At 45.7% G+C, this 19,809-nt stretch overlaps 1 protein-coding gene across 4 annotated transcripts in view; it reads right to left on the bottom strand.

The window, feature by feature from the left end:
* The window catches only part of ACIN1 (apoptotic chromatin condensation inducer 1), a 729,433-nt gene that overhangs the window by 305,642 nt on the left and 403,982 nt on the right, over positions 1-19,809 (bottom strand). For 3 of the 4 annotated variants that reach the window (XM_069238220.1, XM_069238221.1, XM_069238223.1), the window contains exon 9: positions 9,924-9,983. In XM_069238220.1, coding sequence (XP_069094321.1) covers positions 9,924-9,983 — 60 coding nt within the window. The remainder of the gene's footprint in view (positions 1-9,923; positions 9,984-19,809) is intronic. The other variant, XM_069238222.1, reaches the window with a different exon arrangement.

Raw genomic sequence — 19,809 nt, 5'->3', positions numbered from 1 at the left:
ACATTCATGCCGTTCGTAAGCAGCTAGCAATAGGTCTGGAGAAATAATAAAGCGGCATGAACAATAAATAAACTGGTTAATTCATAGGACATACACGTTCATGTTTAGTGGTTGACATAGCAGGGAAGTGTCAGAACGTGTTAGTTTGCTGTGAGATACAATTGTAATGCTGCAAGATAAGTGTTTACGCACCGAACCAAACTTTGCCAGACATAAAAGTACTCACAACTTTATGATGTTCTTCCTAACTTGTAGAACAAGATAAAGAAAACGTTGCATGGTAGCTTAGTCAGAACAGTGTTTTTTCATCTAGGTGAATCGTCTAGCCCATCTAATTAGCGTTTGTACAATTTGACGAATGCCTAACGTGCTGCTCTAGAAAAATAACGTTCCTCTTCCACCAGCCAATGCAAATCTGAAAGCTTTTTCCAAGGTTGTCATGTGTCCTTGTGTTGCTGCAGGCCCAATAGTGGGTATTGAAAACTTGCTCTCCCAGCTGAGCAGCCTTGTTCAACTTCTACTGCTTACCTTGGAAACTATTGCACTACTGGTATCTAGTTCTGCCGCAAGAGCTCTCTGCAGCAAAAGCATCTGTCATCTCCCACCAACCACTGTTCTGTGCTGAAGACATTCAGAACGATGACAAGGAATTCATCCCGCCACGCTGCTAAACCTGTGGCCACAGCGAGGATAATGCTTCTATTTTTCAGGTACTAGGCAGTGCCATCTTATAAATTGTTGGGGTCCAGGGCGGGACATGTTTTGGGGAACTCTGTTTCGAAAGACATAACTTTTTACCCACTTTCACCTAATTTAAGCCTTCGTGATTGCAAACTGTACTGAATTTTAAACTTAAAACTTTCATTAACAGGGACGCAAAATCAGCTAAAGGTTTAAGCTGCCCTGTGTTGATTAGCCAAATAGTGCCCAAAAGAAAACCAGCCAGCATTGGTAAAGCCATTTCTTTTGGTGCTTACGATTTTTTTCATCGTTGGATATTTTTCATGGAATTCAGTGCCTAACCAGACTTGTAAGATGTTGGTGTTCTAATGCATAGTATTAAATAAAGACATGCATATAGTGCTTAAAATTGTAGCTTCTCAATTATACTCTTATGTGCAGATTCCTTACCTTTTGAATATCCTAGGAGCCAGACTTTGGGCCTGATTTTAACCTTGGCGGACGGCGGAGGCCGTCCACCAAGGTTCCGCCGACAAATGACCGCACCGCGGTCACAAGACCGCGGCGGCCATTCTAACATTTCCTCTGGGCCGGCGGGCGCTCTCCAAAAGAGCGCCCGCCGGCCCAGAGGAAATGCCCCTGCAACGAGGACGCCGGCTCAGAAATGAGCCGGCGTAGTTGCAGGGGTGCGACGGGTGCAGTTTGCACCCGTCGCGTATTTCAGTGTCTGCATGGCAGACACTGAAATACTTTGCAGGGCCCTCTTACGGGGGCCCCTGCAGTGCCCATGCCATGGGCATGGGCACTGCAGGGGCCCCCAGGGGCCCTGCGGCACCCCCTACCGCCATCCTGTTCCTGGCGGGAGACCCGCCAGGAACAGGATGGCGGTAGGGTGTGTCAGAATCCCCATGGCTGCGGAGCGCGCTCCGCAGCCATGGAGGATTCCCCCGAGCAGCAGAAAGTCGGCGGGAGACCGCCGACTTTCCGCTTCTGACCGCGGCTGAACCGCCACGGTCAGAATGCTCGTGGGAGCACCGCCAGCCTGTTGGCGGTGCTCCCGTGGTCGGTGGCCCTGGCGGCCACCGGCCGCCAGGGTCAGAATGACCCCCTTTGTCTGTAAAGTGTAAACACTTCAATAGCTCTTCTTCACCTCCAGGGGGCTCTGCGGTGGAGCTAGTGACAACGCCAGCATGACATTACTAGAGCCATAAAGTGCCCACTCGTCAGCTTGATGTCAGTTCCCTGTAAGTCTTAGCTCTAGATGGCGCGCATGCACTGTCTTGCAACGAGATCTGGTGTATCTACTTTGTGGGCTTACAGCCCGCCCACAGCTTGCCATTTGCTGGCAATGTCGTCCCTTCAATTTGCGCTCTCCTCATTAGTCAAGTGCATGCATACGGCATGCCTTTTCCAGTGTTTAGCCCTCCTCGAGCGCACTGGCCAACTACTGTTAACATACGCAGCAGCCATTTGTTAAGCATTGTTTTGGGACTACTTTTCTAGTTTTTTTTTAATGGGTGACGGGTCATGCCACACTAAGGGCCATATGTACGAACACTTTTTCCCATAGACACAGAATGGGGAAAAACCTTTGCTACATCTGGCCCTAAGCCGTTAAAACGCCCATCAGGAGAAGATGAACCGCTGGCAGTTCAAAATTGCAAAGCACAGTTAATTCAGCAGCACTAGTTTTATGGGTGTCTAGGTCAGGCAGTAAAACAAATTTCAATTACGTGTTACAAAAATGATACCATAAGGAACAGACCCCCATCAAAGACATTATTGAGACAGCAGTGCCGAGATCACAGGCTCTGGGCATTGCACTGGGCTTAGCGTGTAATTTAGCACTGTAAATCACTCAACAACGCCAATTTCTGAACTTTATAATCTCTACTGCTTTGGGGAGCTTTCCATTCTCCTTAATGTGCTGTAACCCTTCAAAGATAGATCGTCATTCTACAATTCGTGTTGAGTTTACTTAATGTTCTCACTGCTCGGAAGTGAATATTCACGGTGAGCACAAATGACTGGAGGCAGCTTTTCTGACTCCCTGTCACCTCCACAGATTTGTGGAAGCTGCTAACTCGTATTATAGGTGTAATACTTGAATATGTCAGAATGTATAACCTTTCAAAGCTCCTTGTGGCGCAAGAGGCACGTTTGGCCCATTTTCCACTAGGGTGACCACCTGGCATTGAGGCAAATTCTGGACAGGACTGTAAAAAATTCAGGACAAACTGTCAAAATTCAGGACAAAAATTCAGGACAAAGGGTCAAAATTCAGGACAAAAATTCAAGAACAAACCGTCAGTTTTACAGACACACGCAAGAGAGGCCATGCCTCACTATGTTGTCAGTGCATTTATTTACTCTTTTTTAACATAGGACTATTTATTCACTGTGGTCTTTTTGTGATTGCCTCCTGGTATGCTACATTCAGGTGTCACATTACGTCCTTGTTCAGTAGTAAATGAATGCCCTTCAGTACTGCGGCAAGGCCATCACCCCTACCCAAATCTACCCGATCTTTCCTGAAGAGAAAGTAACAGAATAATTTTGATTATGTTTCAGAACATTTTAAAACCCCTGGCAAACAGTTTGGGAAACATTAAGGTAATTACCTTATGCTAGTTTAAACAAATTGAACAAAAACATCTGGCTTACCCCAACCGCCCATGGACTTTCAACTTAACGAGGCAGGGCAGATGGTGTGGGCGACAGTCTCACACCTAATGTCAGGATGTGATGTACCCATAACTTGTCTGTGGTCTCACAGCACTAGAGTGTATGTCCGGGACTCTACATTTATCTCAGAAATGGGAGCCTGGACTACCAATGAAAGATAATAAAAGAGGAGGATGAAATCGAGAGCAAATGGGAGATCCACGGCAAGTAATTCAAAGGGTTGTTGCCAAGAACTGGTTAAATAAGGAAGAGAAGTACAAGGTGGGACTATTCCTAAAATCAGACAAGATGGGTCCACCAAGACTATTCGAAGGTATTGGGTACCTGGGGAGTTGTCTCTGCACACAGGAGCGAAACAGAAGGGGCACTGTCAAGTAGTTGAACAAGCAACACCCATCCACCTTGGCAAACTCCTCTGGTGCAATGGTCCGCTGTTAGTGCTTTTGAAGGGTGAGCAGGGGCCAAACCCCTTGCAAGGTTGTGCAAGGCAATTGCCCGCTTTGTCCATGTCTTTATATGGTTTTGAAATTGAGCAAAAGCCAAACTAGAGATCTGGGTTATCCTTAAGTGGCAAGTACACATAGAATCTTCAAAATATTTGGGATGTAAATTGCACAAACACAGTTTACAAATTTTAAAATGTAATTAGTGTTTCTTTGAGATATGGCACTGTTGTTGCCTTTATATACATTTAGATCTCAGATTGAACTGGGAACCAGTTACCTTTTTGATACCTAGTGATTAATATCTACCATTCTCCCACTGATTTCCAGGAAGAAAATCTCCGCAGAGCGAACGGTCCCTCCAAGCCCAGTTTGCTTTTTGGTCTTTTCTTCTGCTTTCTGTAGAGGCCATGTGGCACTAGCGAAGATGGTGTGCTACCCCAAAGATAGTATTATTTTGCAAACCTTCCTCTGCTCATCCTTCATTCTTTCTTCAGACATGCCACACATCTGATGTGGTCACTGCGGCGCCATCAGGAGCTCTTTCCACTCTAAAGCTAACTGTGACTGCGGGTGGATTAGGTCTTTTGGACTTAGAACGCTATTATTCAGCTGCACAGGTCCAATGGGTGGCTCGCTGGCTTTCTGTCCACCTCCCTGCATGAGATGGGGTTTACCAGTAAAGACTTTTAAGAAAGGCTTAATGCACTGCTTATTGTTTCCTACTGACCCATTCTACGGATCACCATTCAGGGTTATCATGCACAGCTTTCTCTTGCCTTGCCAGAACCTGTACACCACTGCACTGACACTCTACTCTGCAACTCTGCACTCTACACTACTCTACTCTATGCCACTGCACTCTAGGCACTATACTCTACTCTACACCACTCTACAATACTCCACTCTGCACTAATCTACACCACTGCACTCTATGCCACATGAGTCTACTCTGCACTGTATGACACTGCACCACTCTGCATTACTGCACTCTCTGCTACTCTATTGTATGCCACACTACTCCACTGCACTCTATATAACTCTACCCCATGCCACTCTATGCCACTGCACTCTGCGCCAATGCACTCTAAACAACTGCACTGTACGCAACTGCCCTCTACTCTGTACCACTGTACTCTACGCCACTGCTCTCTGTGCCACTCTACTCCACTCTACATCACTGCACTGACACTCTACTCTGCAGCATTCCACTCTCCACCACTGTACTATACACCAGTGTACTATGTACTACTGCATTCTATGCCACTGCACTCTATGCCACTCTACATCACTCCACTCTACAGCACTTTGCTCTACTCTGCACCACTCTACACTACGCCACTGCACTCCCTGCAACGTGAGTCTACTCTGCAATCTATGCCACTGCACCACTCTACACTACTGCTCTCTCTGCTACTCCATTGTATGCCACTCTACTCCACTGCAATCTATGCCACTCTACTCTGTCCCACACCACTCCATGCCACTGCACTCTAAACCACTGCACTCTACGCTAACGCACTCTAAACAACTGCACTGTACCCCACTGCACTGTACTTTGCACCACTTGGCTCTACGCCACTGCTCCTATGCCACTCTACTCCACTCCATACAACCATGCCACTAACTGTAACCCATGCTGAACAGCAGCTACTCTGGTGTACAACATTGCTAAGGGCTAAAACACATTAGAAAAGCCAATAACTCTTTCGTAGATGAGACCTATTGGCTTTGCCAATATTTGTTAGTACTATGAGGTACTGAGGTACCTGAAAGAACTGTGAAAAATACAATTACATCATAATAAAGGCTGCTACAAAATGCGCAAATACATTTCGGTTAAATAAAAAAAAGTGCTTCTCAAATACAGATTTGAATAATATACAGTTTATACCTAGTACTAAAAAAAATTATAACACTCTCTTACAATACCTCTCTAAAAGAAATACCTTTGCCACCAGAAAACTTCAAGTGACTCCTTTTAGTAAAGTTAATGCAGGTTTTCAAGCCCCTTTGTATTTGCCGATTTACCAGTTGGGCACATTTGCATGTCTTTAGGGAAGGCGACCCCCTGGCAAGAAGGTCTGATTCTTATCTGTCTGCCCCTCCCTCAGAGCACAGGAGACTCCCTGCCTTCCAGCCCAGCTGGGGAAACTGATCTGCCCGTAATTTCGCCCTGCCTCCGTTGTCCTTTAGGTGAAAGGCTAAAATTACGGACAAATGCTGTCTGTGAAGACTCATCACGGACAACGGACGGCAGGGCGAAATTACGGACAGTCCGTGAAATTTACGGACGGGTGGTCACCCTATTTTCCACATAATAAAAACAGAGGTGGCTAAGGTGGGGGCGCGGGCATTATGATTTACTGGCACAATTGAAGTTCGCAACCAGAAGCCAGGCTGCTTGCTGTGCTTTGAAGGTGACTTTGCTGTTTAGATTGGCAATAAGGTGCACACATAGCCCCTTAGTTCCACCTGCAAGCACAGAAACACAGAGGGTTTGTAATAACGGATGTCAGTGAACACGCTTTTATTTGTAGGAGCCCAGGTGTTTTATTCAGTCCGTGCTGCTGCTGGTGAAGTCTGTAGTTAAAAAGCTGGGTTTTGATGTGTGAGAAGCTACAATGCGAAGAAGAGCATTTCAGCTTTCAAGTGCACGCGGGAGAACTCTTGAAGGAAGCTACACCAGTCAGAGGCTGGTGTTACCAACCCTCCGAAACCACGGAATAGATAAGTGCCCCCTCCCATTTCGAACAAGCTGGTCCTACTCCCCTATCATGCACTCAAAGCACTGTTGGATGTGGGAATATTTCATCAGAATAGTTGACTGATAAATGCACTTACGTCCTCCCCTCACAGCTCTGCATTTCTCTTTATGCAGCACTAAAATACTGTGAACCTTACCCTTTGTCATTTCTACATTTCACTACTGCCACCATTATGAAGCATTTGCTTCATCCCTCAAAAAAACCCTGCCTGCTATCATTAGAGTGCTGCCTCCAACGATGTTCTAGGCTCGTTTCCTCCTTATCCAGTCCTGCTTTATATTCCTTTAGGGGGCCAATACCACCTGCTCGTCTAACGAGTAAAATCTCTTTGGCCAAGGTCCATTAAAAATGTAATCTTTGATAAAGCCAAAAAAAAAAAAACTTGTTTTTAAGGGATAGTGTGGACTCAGGCTGACCTGCTGGCAAAAGGGGGACATTAGCCAATATGATAATGTACGGGCATGAACCTGGAGGGAGGTTAATAAAAACAGGATTCTCTGTACCAATTAGATTGCACTTACGCTTTGAGCAGATACCAAGTTAAGTAGTCTTCCCCCTGTTTGAACTTGACATTGTTCAGACAGATGTATAATGGTCTGTTGGCAAAGGAGTACCGCCCCCAGGTCCCTAATATGTGAGTTACCAGAATGGCACTTCTGCTGTGTTAAAGATTGGTGGTTAAAAATAGTTGTATGAGATCCATCACCCAGGAGGGGAACACAATGGGTTTTCAGGATGTGTTGATGGTTCTGATGTTAGAACGACCCCACCCTCATTTTATTTCCCTCCTCAAGTTTTAGACATTTCAATCAATTGGTTTAAATTAACCTCAATTTTGTCTAAACAATGTAAAATTGGGCAAAGTTTGCTATCCAACAATTCACTTAGACATGCCTTCACCAAATCCAGGGTCTCACATGAGGGGGATTGAGGTTGCACATTACGATCACGATCACGATCTCTCCTTCCTTAGCTCTACCCTCGACTCCATTCAAAACTGGATGGTAACTCATCAACTGATCCTGAATCCCTCCAAAACAGAATTCCTCCTCCTTTCCTCCTCCCTTTCTCATCCCCCAGTGCAAACATGGATGGATCAGATCAATCTAATGAACAATAAGCCCATCATTGTCGAGAGCGCAAAATCCCTTGGTGTCATTCTCGACAAAAAACTTAATCTACTCTCCCACATTAACTCCATTGCAAAGTCTGCTCGACACCAACTGCGCCTTCTTTGGGGGATTCGTCGCTTCTTCCCGGAGTACGACCTTAAAACCCTGGTCCAAGCGCTGGTTCTCTCTAGATTGGACTACTGCAACTCTCTTCTTACTGGCCTTCCCAAATCCCACCTTTCCCCCCTGAAGTCTATTCTCCATTCAGCAGCTCGTTTCATATATGGGGCCAAAAGAAGCGACCACATCACACCCATTTTATCCACCCTCCGTTGGCTTCCCATAGAGGCAAGATCTATCTACAAAACTGCATGTATCACCCACAAAGCCTTGCACTCCTCCTCCCCTCGCTACCTGGTGAATAAACTGAAACTCTCTGGGGGCTCCAGACCATCACGTAATGCAGAAAAGTTATTGCTTGAACCTCCCATTTTCAAGAAGGAAAGATTGATGGCCCAATCCTTTTCAGGCAACGCGGTGAGAATCTGGAACTCACTTCCGCCTCAGCTTCGGACCACCACCTCTTCCCAGGCCTTCAAAACTGACCTCAAAGCTCTCCTCCTTCAAAGACACTTCCAAAGTTAATTCAAGCCCTCTGTTTTCAGAAGGAAGTCCTTCCAGTATAGGATATTCTGTTCTCCATGCCTATAGAAGTGCCTTCCAAGGGTGTTTTTGTGTTTTGAGTGTCTGCCATTTAGTGCAGTATTTTACCTCTACCTGTATCTTGTACTCGTTTGTAACATGCACACGGCACCTTTCCTTTTCAACGTATCATTTTCTACCTCTTATATCTTGTTTGCTTTTGATACATGCACAACGGCCACCACTGCCTCATGTAACGTAACTATTGTTTTAGTGCTTTGAGTGTCTACCATTGATTGCAACTTTTTTTACCTCTATTCGTACTTTATTTACTCTTGTAACCTGCACACGTCACTTTTTCCTCTCATAACGTATCGTTTGCTACCTCGTTTATTTTTTGCTCTTGATACGTGCACAATTATCACGATTGCCTCTTGTAATGTAACGCTTGTTTTTGTAACAGGCTCACTTGTCATTTTTCTCCTCTTGTATCTTTACTTTGCCTATTGTGAAGCGCTCTGACACCTTCGGGTAAAGTCCGCGCTATATAAAAACGCATTAAATAAAATAAAAATAAAATAAAATCCATATCCTGTGTCTGGGACCCTGTCATGGGTCGACCGAGACGGTGTTGATCCCGCAGTACCCCAGGGGCACCATTGCAACCGACCTACCTGAACCGGCTGTGTTCCTGCCACGCTCCAATCCCCAACAACATCCGGGTGAAGAGGGGATTTGTAAATCCCTCCTCGACGTGACCCGGGGGAAGGCAGTGGCAGCACCAGCAGAGGCGGCAGCAGCAGCACGGAAGACAGAGGCAGCCGCCTCTGCTGGTGCTGCCTCTGTCTTCCCCCGGGTTACGTCGAGGAGGGATTTACAAATCCCCTCGTCACCAGCAGAGGCAACCCCAGGAGGAGCGGCACGAGGAGGAACGACCGGAGAAGTTGGACGACCCGTCCGAGTTCACCCCTGTCCAGCAGACGCCGAGCCCAGCAAGCAGTGCCCAAAGACGGCGGTTCTTTCACCGCTTCAGAGTCTGGAGGATCAGGAGGCAGAAAACCAGAGATCTGGCCACGCTCTGGGGAGAGTGTGGCCTTGGCAGGTACAAGAACACAGGTCTAATCTTTTCCTGCAGTACGAGTGGGGAGCAGGAGGGAGACAGGCTGTTTACATACTATACTCCAATATAGACTCAGTGATATGGGGATTTCGGTTTTGTTGTTTGTTGATTTTCTTTCTTCCTTATTAGTTTAAAGTAAGAAAAGAGATTTGGTTCATTATAGAAGCGACCTAACCGAAGGTTATCATAACAAAACAAGCAAAAGAAAAGGGAAAAGACAAAGAATGTCCAAGATTTAGTTTACCTTGTTTATGCATCCTGCAACAACAGTGATTAGAAAAGTGAGAAACCTCAGAGACGAAAAGATAGAGAGAGAGCGAAACAAAACAATCACAGAAGAACAGAAGATAGACAAGACGAAAGTAAGACAAGACAGACCTAGAGAAAAGGGAGCATAATCCGAAGAAAAGAGCAGTAGACCATAAAAGAAGACAGAGAAAGCAGTTTAGGGAAAAAACAGAAAGAAACTTACCAGTCCACTCACCATTGTCTTTGTCTGCTTCTTTTCCACATGCACCTCCTGAGAACCCATCTGGAATAAAAAAAGCAGAAGAATATGACCACCCTGTGATCCCAGAAGGCCGAACAAAGGAACAAACAAAACCTGAACTATACCTTATTAGTATCAATTAATAAAGACAATTTGCACAGTAAACCGCTGACTGCGAGTCGTCATTACGGTATCCCCTGTCACAGACCCCTTGTTGGCACCCTTTTCCATCATTTGACTACCCTCTCCTCCTTCGGATTCGGACTCCAACAAAGTTAGTGTAGGGACAGACACCAGTCCTGCCACTTGGCCCTCTACATGACAGTCAGTCTGCTGGTGCGAATGCACTAGCACTCCTACGCCCTTCTACCTTTGGTGATAGTACAGGCATCTGCATCAGGGTATCAGAAGTTAGGGAGAGTCGGCGTTCCGCAAGCTTGGTTTCATGCGCTACCAAGTCAACTGCCCGCACTAAAGTTATCAATTGTAGAAGCTGAGTATTGAGGCTGAGGGGCTGCCCCCCACTCCCACAGCCACCTTTAGTTTCCCCATAGTATCAAATTACTGCTGGGGAGATTAACCGAGCCACTAGTAAAGTGGTAACACAGTCAAAGGCCTTCCTCTTTTCCCTTTTCCCTTTTTACTCCAAAGCCCAGTGGATGCATGATGAATAAAGGAGTCCCCAGTCTGGCCTCTTTCGAGCTATGGCGGGCACGTCTTGGCCCGGTCTTCACCCGCCGGCACGGCGCGTCCCATGCAGCAGGCTGTGCTGAAGGCTACGTAGCACAATGAAGTGTGCAGCCCCGCCCCTTGTCTCTGTGGGTGCCCGCAGGTGATTCTGGGGCTCAAAGTCCTGGCAACAGCAGGCAACAGGCAGCCCAACAAAATATCTGCAATTATAACTGCCCAAAACCTCTTTCAACGTCACCGTTTCCCAGGGGATTTTATGGCCATCCAAATTAAAACAAATGTCCAAGGTGAAGGGGAATGGCGATTATCGATCCTTCCTTCTCCCCCAGCCATGGGACGTGAAAGATGAAGCAAGCATTGACAAAGTCAATCGGTCTTGGCAATCTGAGAGCTAAAGGCATTGGCAATGGAAATACATTTGTGTATGCCTCTCAGGCTGTTTTTATTGATACATACACAAAAGGATTAACATTGCCAACGCAATAGCTCTCAGACTGCCGATACCTGTTGGCTTTGTCAATGCTTGTTTACACTTCTCGGGTAGAATTCGGAGCTCTCTCTTCTCTGAGACAGTTTTCCTCACAATGTTTCCTGAAGAATTTAGGGAGTGCTTAGTGTCCCCCCCCCCCCCCCCCCCCTCAAAGTTCAGGTTTCAAACCCTGTAGGGATTACAACATTACAAATCCCTGAGATATCTGTTAGTGCTTTCTCGGGTCAGATCACAACACAGGGTCGAATGACTTCTTACTTCAATATGCATCCCAGTGCCATAGAAGAAAAGGAGACCAAGCTGTTTATGGCCCAAGACCATGAGGAGCGCCAGGACAGATCTAGGCCAAGATTTAAGCCAACCCCCCTTTTTGCCGTTGTCAAAATCGTCAAGGGAGAAATGCTACAAACACAAGAAGAGGAAGCAGTGTTGTTCATCTAGAGATAAGTCCCCACAGCTCTCCCCCTTCTTGGGGTGATTTTCCTCTGAAATGGAGCTAGTCATTAGCCCCACAGAAGATATGACACCAGCGGTGACATCGCAGCCGACCCTGGCCCTGCCCAGGCTGCAGACACTGATTACGACAACTCTACTTCCTCTGGGGTCATCAGGTAGTCACCCTCCTTCTAAGTTCCCGGAACCTATTCAAAGATCCAGGAGGAAGGTCCAATGTTTGTTGGATGAAAAGCAGTCAAAATGCTTTAGGCAGTTATAAAGGCATACCAAGCATGAGCTCTTTCAGCCTGATTCTCTTGAATTGCCTAAGGTCATATCGCATGACACGGACCACAGCAGTGAGGCCACATGCTTGCTACCCCGTCCAGTCAGACACAACCAATCATCTAACGTAATGAGTGTTGCCATGACACATCCTTGGAAACAGAGATGGGGTTTCCTGCTGGCCCACTCCTCCTGAAGTGCCTTACTTTCATACAGTTATCTGCAAAGTGGCTGAGATCCTTGAACTACCACTTCCTACTGTGAAGATGATGTCCAACCTCCTCACTGAAGTTCCACAGCCAGTGCAGCAATCTTCCAAGCTGTTGCTGCTGGTTAATTAAACCCTTCTACACCCAGTCTTGATGGCCTGGGAAATCCCAACCTCTGTACCAGCTGTGAATAGGCTTTAAGCCAGACTGGATAGGACAGTCCAGGAGGGCCCACTATACGTTTGGGTCCACCTAAGAACCTAGTGAGTCAGACTCCTAGGCAAATTACATTTCCTCTGCCTTTCCTGGATCACCTGCTTACATGGAAACGCTTGCAGCAGTTGGGAAGAAAATGTTCTCAGCCAGCAGCCTGCCACTCAAGTTCCTTAAAGTGACATGCCATCTTGGAAGGTACAGCCAAGCCTTGTGGGACATGCCTCACCTGGTGCATTCCCAACTTCCATATCATTCAAAAGAAAAGACATATTGGGGAAAAAACTGACAGGACGCTCCAAGCACATAATCAAGGCTGCACTTGATATGGCTGATTCAGTCGCACAAGCAATGGGCTCCTTGGTATGGCTAAGATCCTCAGACGTCTTCAGCAATGTCCTGGCTACCTTGATGGAACTTCCATTTGAAGGAGCTAAGTTGTTTGTAAACTAGGCTGATTCAGAACTGAAATGCTTTAAGTGCTACAGCTCCTTCACTTGTATTGTAGTTTCCCCAGAAAGACTATCAGCTGTTTTCGGATAATTCAGAGTTTTTACTTTTTGCAACCAGAGACAAACCACAGGCGTCACAGAGCACACTGTTCAAACAATATAGGAGAGGCAAGGTCAATGGGTAAGTTATACAGCAGGTGGCCTCCTCTTCTTCCACATTGGGAAATAACCTCTACTTTGCCCTTATCAGAGCATCTGAGGCCTGTGGGAGGTCAGGTGTTCTCCTTTCCAAAGTCCTAGAAGGCAACAGCTTTTAGACTAGTGGTTTCTCATTGGTCCTGCAATAGAAATTCATAAAATGCAGGTATGGGGTGCGGCACTCTATGGGGCTGCTGCAATTTTCCCTCCCCGGGGATCAAATAAAACAACTTTTTAAGAGCCATTACTGGGTTGGGAAATGGAAATCCCCGGGGCCCCCATTTCACTTGATGTAGGGATAAATCTTGTTTCAGAGTTAGTGTTATTCCTAGCCTCCAGTTCCATACTTGAAAGTTCAAGTGGTTAGGAGGCATGAAAAGGGCATGGACCGAGTTTGGGCTCATGGAGTTCTGGGAGGATCCTTTGTCCATCCTTTGTTCCGTTGTGCAGGATCTGATCAATAGCGGATAGAGTGAGCTCCCTGAGGATATGTAAGAGTGATTCCTCCTCTGTGGTTGTAATGGCAGTCTCCAAATTTTTATTTTCAGCATGGAGAATTGGATCCAAATTGAGTAGCGAATGGAGACCCAGAGGTTGATGTCATGGTGTACTGTACCATACTATTATAATGATTAATTATTATTACCTATTGTCCTACACTTTGGATGGTGATTCTATGTGAAATTATAGGATTATTTTTACTGTTTTATTAGTGTGCTTTTATTCTTTTTAAGTCTGTATGACGATGAAAATGCTATTTTTTGAACTGTCAATGAACTTGAACTTTAGACTACTGGGTCCTTCAGATTGTAGAAAGGGGGTATGCCCCACCCTTCCAAGAGGCCCCCACCCAAATTACTCCACAGCAGTACCTTTTGCCACCGGTTGTATCACAGCACAGGCCTTCAAAGCAATGCACTTACTCCACCGAGGCGATTCGACCCTACCTTTTAGGCAGCAATAAAAATGTCAAGATAACTCTTGTGATTATGTTCCTTCTAGAGAAAGAGATCAGACTTTTGTCTAGTGGCAGTTTTGATGCCATAAAGTAGCACAGAAGGTTTATATGTCTGCTGCAAAGAACAAATCTGTACTTTATGTGAATAGCTGAGTGGATTAGTAAAGCCAGCTATTACCTGCACTTTAAAACAAATGAAATGTATGAGAGAGGGGGCTATGGAGAGATGAAGGGCACTTTTGCTGGGTGGTAGTGAGGGAATCTGAGGAGGTCATGGGAGTGGAAGTACCAAAAATGATTGTCAGATTGGGCGCCACAGGCACTAAAGACTGTGATGATAGGTATGTGGCAAGGTGAAGTCATAGTGTGTCTTTTTTTGTTTTTTTCCCCAGTGTCTTAAAAGAACTTGCTTATTAAGGGAAGAAGCGAAGGTATGGTGACTGACATTTACTGTTACACACATCACACACACACCCACAAGCAATTTTGTGACCGTCTACATAAGCTAGTGTTTCAGAGGGACAGTTTAGCCAGTAGCAGAGATAGCGTCTCGTTGGATGACTGCTGCTTAAGCCCTAACTTGGGTTATGGAGAACAGCTCTGATACATTATCAGAGACTGAGACAGCAGATACTGCATCTGAGGGAGAGGACAATGTAGCAGACTCTAGGAGTGATTTTTCAGTCGGCGTCCCATACAACAACTCTTCCAGTGATTCTGAGGGAGGCGATGAAGATAGTTGTGCTGTCCCTTGACAAACACAGTCTGTGCAGCCGGACAACAGCAGGTAAGCCCAACCCAGATAGCAGGTGCGTGCGGCGGCAAGCACAGACAGAGTGCTCTCTTGCAGCCCCCCAATTTAGTTCTGCCCCAAATTCCACCTTTTATTGGTGATGCTGGATGTAAAATCGATACACTTAACTTTTTGCCAGTCAACTACCTCCATCTCTTTTTGGATGTTGACTTCCAAATTGTTCAGCACACAAATTTGCGTGCAGAACAATTTCTGAGGGAGCATGGAGGCACACTAGGGCATCGTTCTAGGACACACCAGTGGACTTCCACTTCGCTGGTGGAGTTGAAGATATTTTTGGGCCTTACGCTCAAAATGTGGTTAGTGCAGAAACCCACCTTGCAGTCCTTCTGGATGACTCACACGGTTTGGGTAACCCCCATCTTCACACAGGGCCATAACAGCGAAGGGTCCAAATCATGTTGTGGATGCATCAAAATTATCTATCACAGCAACCTGGTTTTGTAAGTCGGGCACCTCAGTTTTTGGTCCTGGGCTTGGCGGCCATACCAAACCCAGACTTCTCTGAAAACTAAACACCCAGGGGAGTCCATGGAGGTGTGGCTTCTGTGGATTCCTTAAAGTCTTCCTATCCAGAATACCCTACAAAGGTTAAACGTTGAATAAAAACTCTATTTTTCCTTGCATTTCTGCCACACAAACCACAGGAATATGCAGGGATCCACAAAATTCCTACCACTCAGCGTTTACCCACTTGTCCTGATAAAATCACTACATGTGCTTAGTGCCTGCGTCAGGAATGGATCACCCCAGTGTCAACAGTAGACCTCATGTAAGGACTACCATTTACCGTTGTGTGATCCATTCTTGTCACAGGCACACCAGTGGGATACCATTTTTATCGGGAAAAGTTGGGGAACGCTGGGTAGTAAGCAGTTTGTGGATGCCTTCATGTTCCTGTAGTTTACATCCCAGAAATGCAGAAATAGTGCTTTTATTCAACATTTTACCTTTGCAGGGCATTCTGGGGAAAAAACACTTTGGGGAATCCTCACAAGCTATACCTCTCTGGACTCCCCTTGATGTCTACTTTTCAGAAATGTCTGGGTTTGATAGGTTTCTGTAAATGGTTCCCGATCCCAGGACTAATTAGTACACTTACCTTAGTTATCATTATCGCCATAATACATTTTGGGACCTTCCCTGTCACAGGCACTAGGCCTAACCACATAAGTGCGGGATCATTTTTATCGGGAGACTTGGGGGACTGCTCAGTGGAAGGAAGTTTGTGGCTCCCTTCAGATTCCAGCACTTTATATCGTTGAAAGCTGAGGGAAATGTGTTTTTTTTAGACAAATTTTAAGGTTTGCAAAGGTTTCGGGGTGACAGAACCTGGTGAGAGCCACGTAAGTCACCCCATTCTGGATTTCCCTAGGTGTCTAGTTTTCAAATATTTATAGGTTTGCTAGGTTTCCGTAGGTGCCCACTGAGCAAGAGGCCAAAATCCACAGCTTGGCACTTTGCCAAAATCAAGTCTGTTTTCAGTGGAAAAATGTAATGTGTCCACGTTGCGTTTTGGGGTGATGCCTGTTGCGGGCACTGGCCTACCCACACAAGTGAGGCACCATTTTTAATGGGAAACTAGGGGGTATGCTGGGTGGAAGGAAGTTTGTGGCTTCCCTCAGATTCCAGAACTTTGCATCGCTGAAATGTGAGGAAATTTTTTTTTTTTTTTTTTTTTAGACAAATATTGTGGTTTGCAAAGGTTTCTGGGTGACAGAACCTGGTGAGAGTACCACAAGACACCCCAGTCTGGATTTCCCTATGTGTCTAGTTTTAACAAATGTATAGGTTTGTTAGATTTCCCTAGGTGCCGGCTGCACTAGAGGCCAAAATGTACAGCTAGGCGCCTTGCGAAAAACAGCTCTGTTTGCTTTGGGAAATTGTGATGTGTTCACGTTGCGTTTTGGGGCATTTCCTGTCGTGGGAACTAGGCCTACCCACATAAGTGAGGTACCATTTGTATCAGGAGACTTGGGGGAACACTGGGGGAAAGAAATTTGTGGCTCCTCTCAGATTCCAGAACTTTCTGTCAGCGAAATGTGAGGAAAAAGTGTTTTTTTGGCCAAATTTTGAGGTTTGCAAAGGATTCTGGGTAACAACCTGACGAGAGCCCCACAAGTCACCCATTTCTGGATTCCCCTAGGTGTCTAGTTTTCAAAAATGCACATGTTTGGTAGGTTTTCCTAGGTGCTGGCTAAGCTAGAGGTCAAAATCCATAGCTAGTCACTTTACAAAAAACATGTCAGTTTTCAATGTAAAAAATGTGATGTGTCCATGTTGCGTTTCCTGTTGCAGGCATTAGGCCTATCCACGCAAGTGATGTACCATTTTTATCAGGAGACTTGGGGGAACACAGACTAGCAAAACAAGTGTTACTGCCCCTTGTCTTTCTCTAAAATTTTTCCTTCCAAATGCAAGACAGTGTGTAAAAAAGACGTCTATTTGAGAAATGCCCTGTAATTCACATGGTAGTATGGGCACCCCGGAATTGAGGGATGTGCAAATAACCACTCCTTCTCAACACCTTATCTTGTGCACATTTTGGAAATACAAAGGCTTCCTTGATACCTATTTTTCACTCTTTATATTTCAGCAAATGAATTGCTGTATACCCGGTATACAATGAAAACCCATTGCCAGGTGCAGCTCATTTATTGGCTCTGGGCACCTAGGGTTCTTGATGAACCTACAAGCCCTATATAACCCAGCAACCAGAAGCGTCCAGCAGACGTAACGGTATATTGCTTTAAAAAATCTGACATCGCAATAAAAAGTTACTGAGTAAAACGTGGAGAAAAATGGCTGTTTTTTCACCTTAATTTGAATATTTATTTATTTCAGCTGTTATTTTCTGTAGGAAAACCTTATAGGATACACACAAATGACCCCTTGCTGAATTCAGTTTTGCTTTCCGGGATCCAACATTGGTTTCATACCACTTTCTGTCACTAACTGGAAGGAGGCTAAAAGCACAAAATATAGTAAAAATGGGGTATGTCCCAGTAAAATGCCAAAATTGTGTTGAAAAATTAGGTTTTCTGATTCAAGTTTGCCTTTTCCTGAGAGCTGAGAAGATGGTGATTTTAGCACCACAAACGCTTTGTTGATGCCATTTTCAGGGAAAAAACACAAGCCTTCTTCTGAAGCCCTTTTTCCCATTTTTGTTTTTAAAAAAACGATATTTAAGCTCAATTTTGGCTAATTTCCTGGTCTCCTTCAGGAGAACCCACAGTCTGTGGGTACCTCTAGAATCGAAGCTCAAGGATATTGGAAAAAAGGATGCAAATTTGGTGTGGGAGGCTTATGTAGACAAAACGTTATGAGGTGCCTAAGCGCAAACTGCTCCAAATAGCCAAAAAAAGGCCTATCACCTGACGTAGGAAAGGCCTGGCAGTGGAGGGGTTAAGGAAGCTTGTAGACCCACAACCAGAGCATGTTATGCTGCAAAATGCTACTGCCAACCCAAACATATTAATCCCATTAAAGCTACTGTCCAAGACATTGGCCCTCATTATGACCTTGGCAGGTGGCTGACCGCCGGGCGGCCGCCAATGCAGCCGCACTCCCGCTGCGGTCATTATGAGATCCCCGCCGGCCCAGCGGGGATATCAGCTGCAACACAGGAGCCGGCTCCAAATTGAGCCGGCGGTGTTGCAGCCGTGCGATGGGTGCAGTTGCACCCGTCGCGCTTTTCACTGTCTGCTATGAAGACAGTGAAAAGCTGCATGGGGCCCGGGACTCGTAATCCCCTGGGCAGCGGTGGATTATCACCGCCGGGGCAAATGTGGCAGGAAACCGCTGGCCCCGGCGGTGCAACCGCGGCGCTTCCACCGCTGTCATAATTCCCTGGATTGCACCGCCAGCCTGTTGGCGGCGCAATCGCCACAACAGCCCTGGCAGTCTTTGACCGCCAGGGTTGTAATGACCCCCATTGTTTGTTATTTGTTATACTTACAGAAAGCAAATTTAGCTTACACATTCGTTTACATCTCGCAGCTATAGCTGCATATCTACAGAGTAGACAAAATACTTCCATTTTCAGAACCTCAGTCATTAAAGCTTTCATGGAAAGCCTTAAAAAGTTTATTCCACCCAGAGTGCCTCCTGTACCATCCTGAAACCTCAATATAGTGCTTACCAGGCTTGTGGGCCTGCCTTTTGAGCCACTTCATTTATGCCCTCTTCAGTATCTTTCTTAGAAAGTGGCGCCCTTAGTCGCTATCACATCACTCAGACGTGTTAGTGAGCTCCGGGCCCTAACTTTGGAAGAACCTTTCTTCAGATCTATAGGAACAAGATGGTCCTTTGCACAAACCCAAAGTTCCTTCCTAAATTGGTTTCCCAATTCCAAAACAATTAATCTATTAAACTACCAGTCTTTTTCCTACAGCCTCACTCACTTGCGGAAAGAGATCTACACACTTTAGATGTTAAACTTATATTTTACATGGTGAGGTCTTGAAGGTGAGCGTCCCAACCCATCGGTGATGCATCCGTGGTCAGAATGATCTGAGGCACAGGGTCCGGAAAAGGCCGCCCTTTCAACAGGTTGATGTTATTCCACCGCTGCAGAGAGCAGTGAGTATGGCGGTCTAACAACATTAGATCCTCTGGGTGACCCTGTGACTGAGACCACTGACATGGCAGACACTGTGTAGTTGATGCATGTGGAGTCTGGCATGGGGAACGATGGCAATGCAGGACACCATCATCTTAACAGGTGCATGATAGTCCTGACTGTGTATGTGTGATTCTTCTGAAACTGGTGGAGAAGAGACTGAAAACTCTTAACGCAGGCTGGTTTGGGGTATGCTAGCTGTAGGAAGCTGGCTCTCCATATAGTACACCAAAATTAACTACATTGTGAATAGAGTCCAGTGGATCCCCAATTGGTATTGCAGAGGCAAAAGTAGATAGCACTAACGCTGAATTTGTTGTACACACAGAGGCAATAAATAAGACACACTCAAAGAATACATCTGAGATCAATTTAGAAAAATAACACTTTTTAAATATATGTTACAAACCTCAAGAACTTCATAATCAGTTAAGTAGACTTTTAAGCATAAATACTTTGCAGTTTCAAAAACAAACAGAGGAAAAACACTGTTCAGCAAACAC

The sequence above is a fragment of the Pleurodeles waltl genome, chromosome 6 (assembly GCF_031143425.1).
Source record: "Pleurodeles waltl isolate 20211129_DDA chromosome 6, aPleWal1.hap1.20221129, whole genome shotgun sequence".
Classification (NCBI taxonomy): Eukaryota; Metazoa; Chordata; class Amphibia; order Caudata; family Salamandridae; genus Pleurodeles; species Pleurodeles waltl.
The sequence above is the reverse complement of the archived record's forward strand: the minus strand, read 5'-3'. Positions and strand labels throughout refer to the sequence as shown.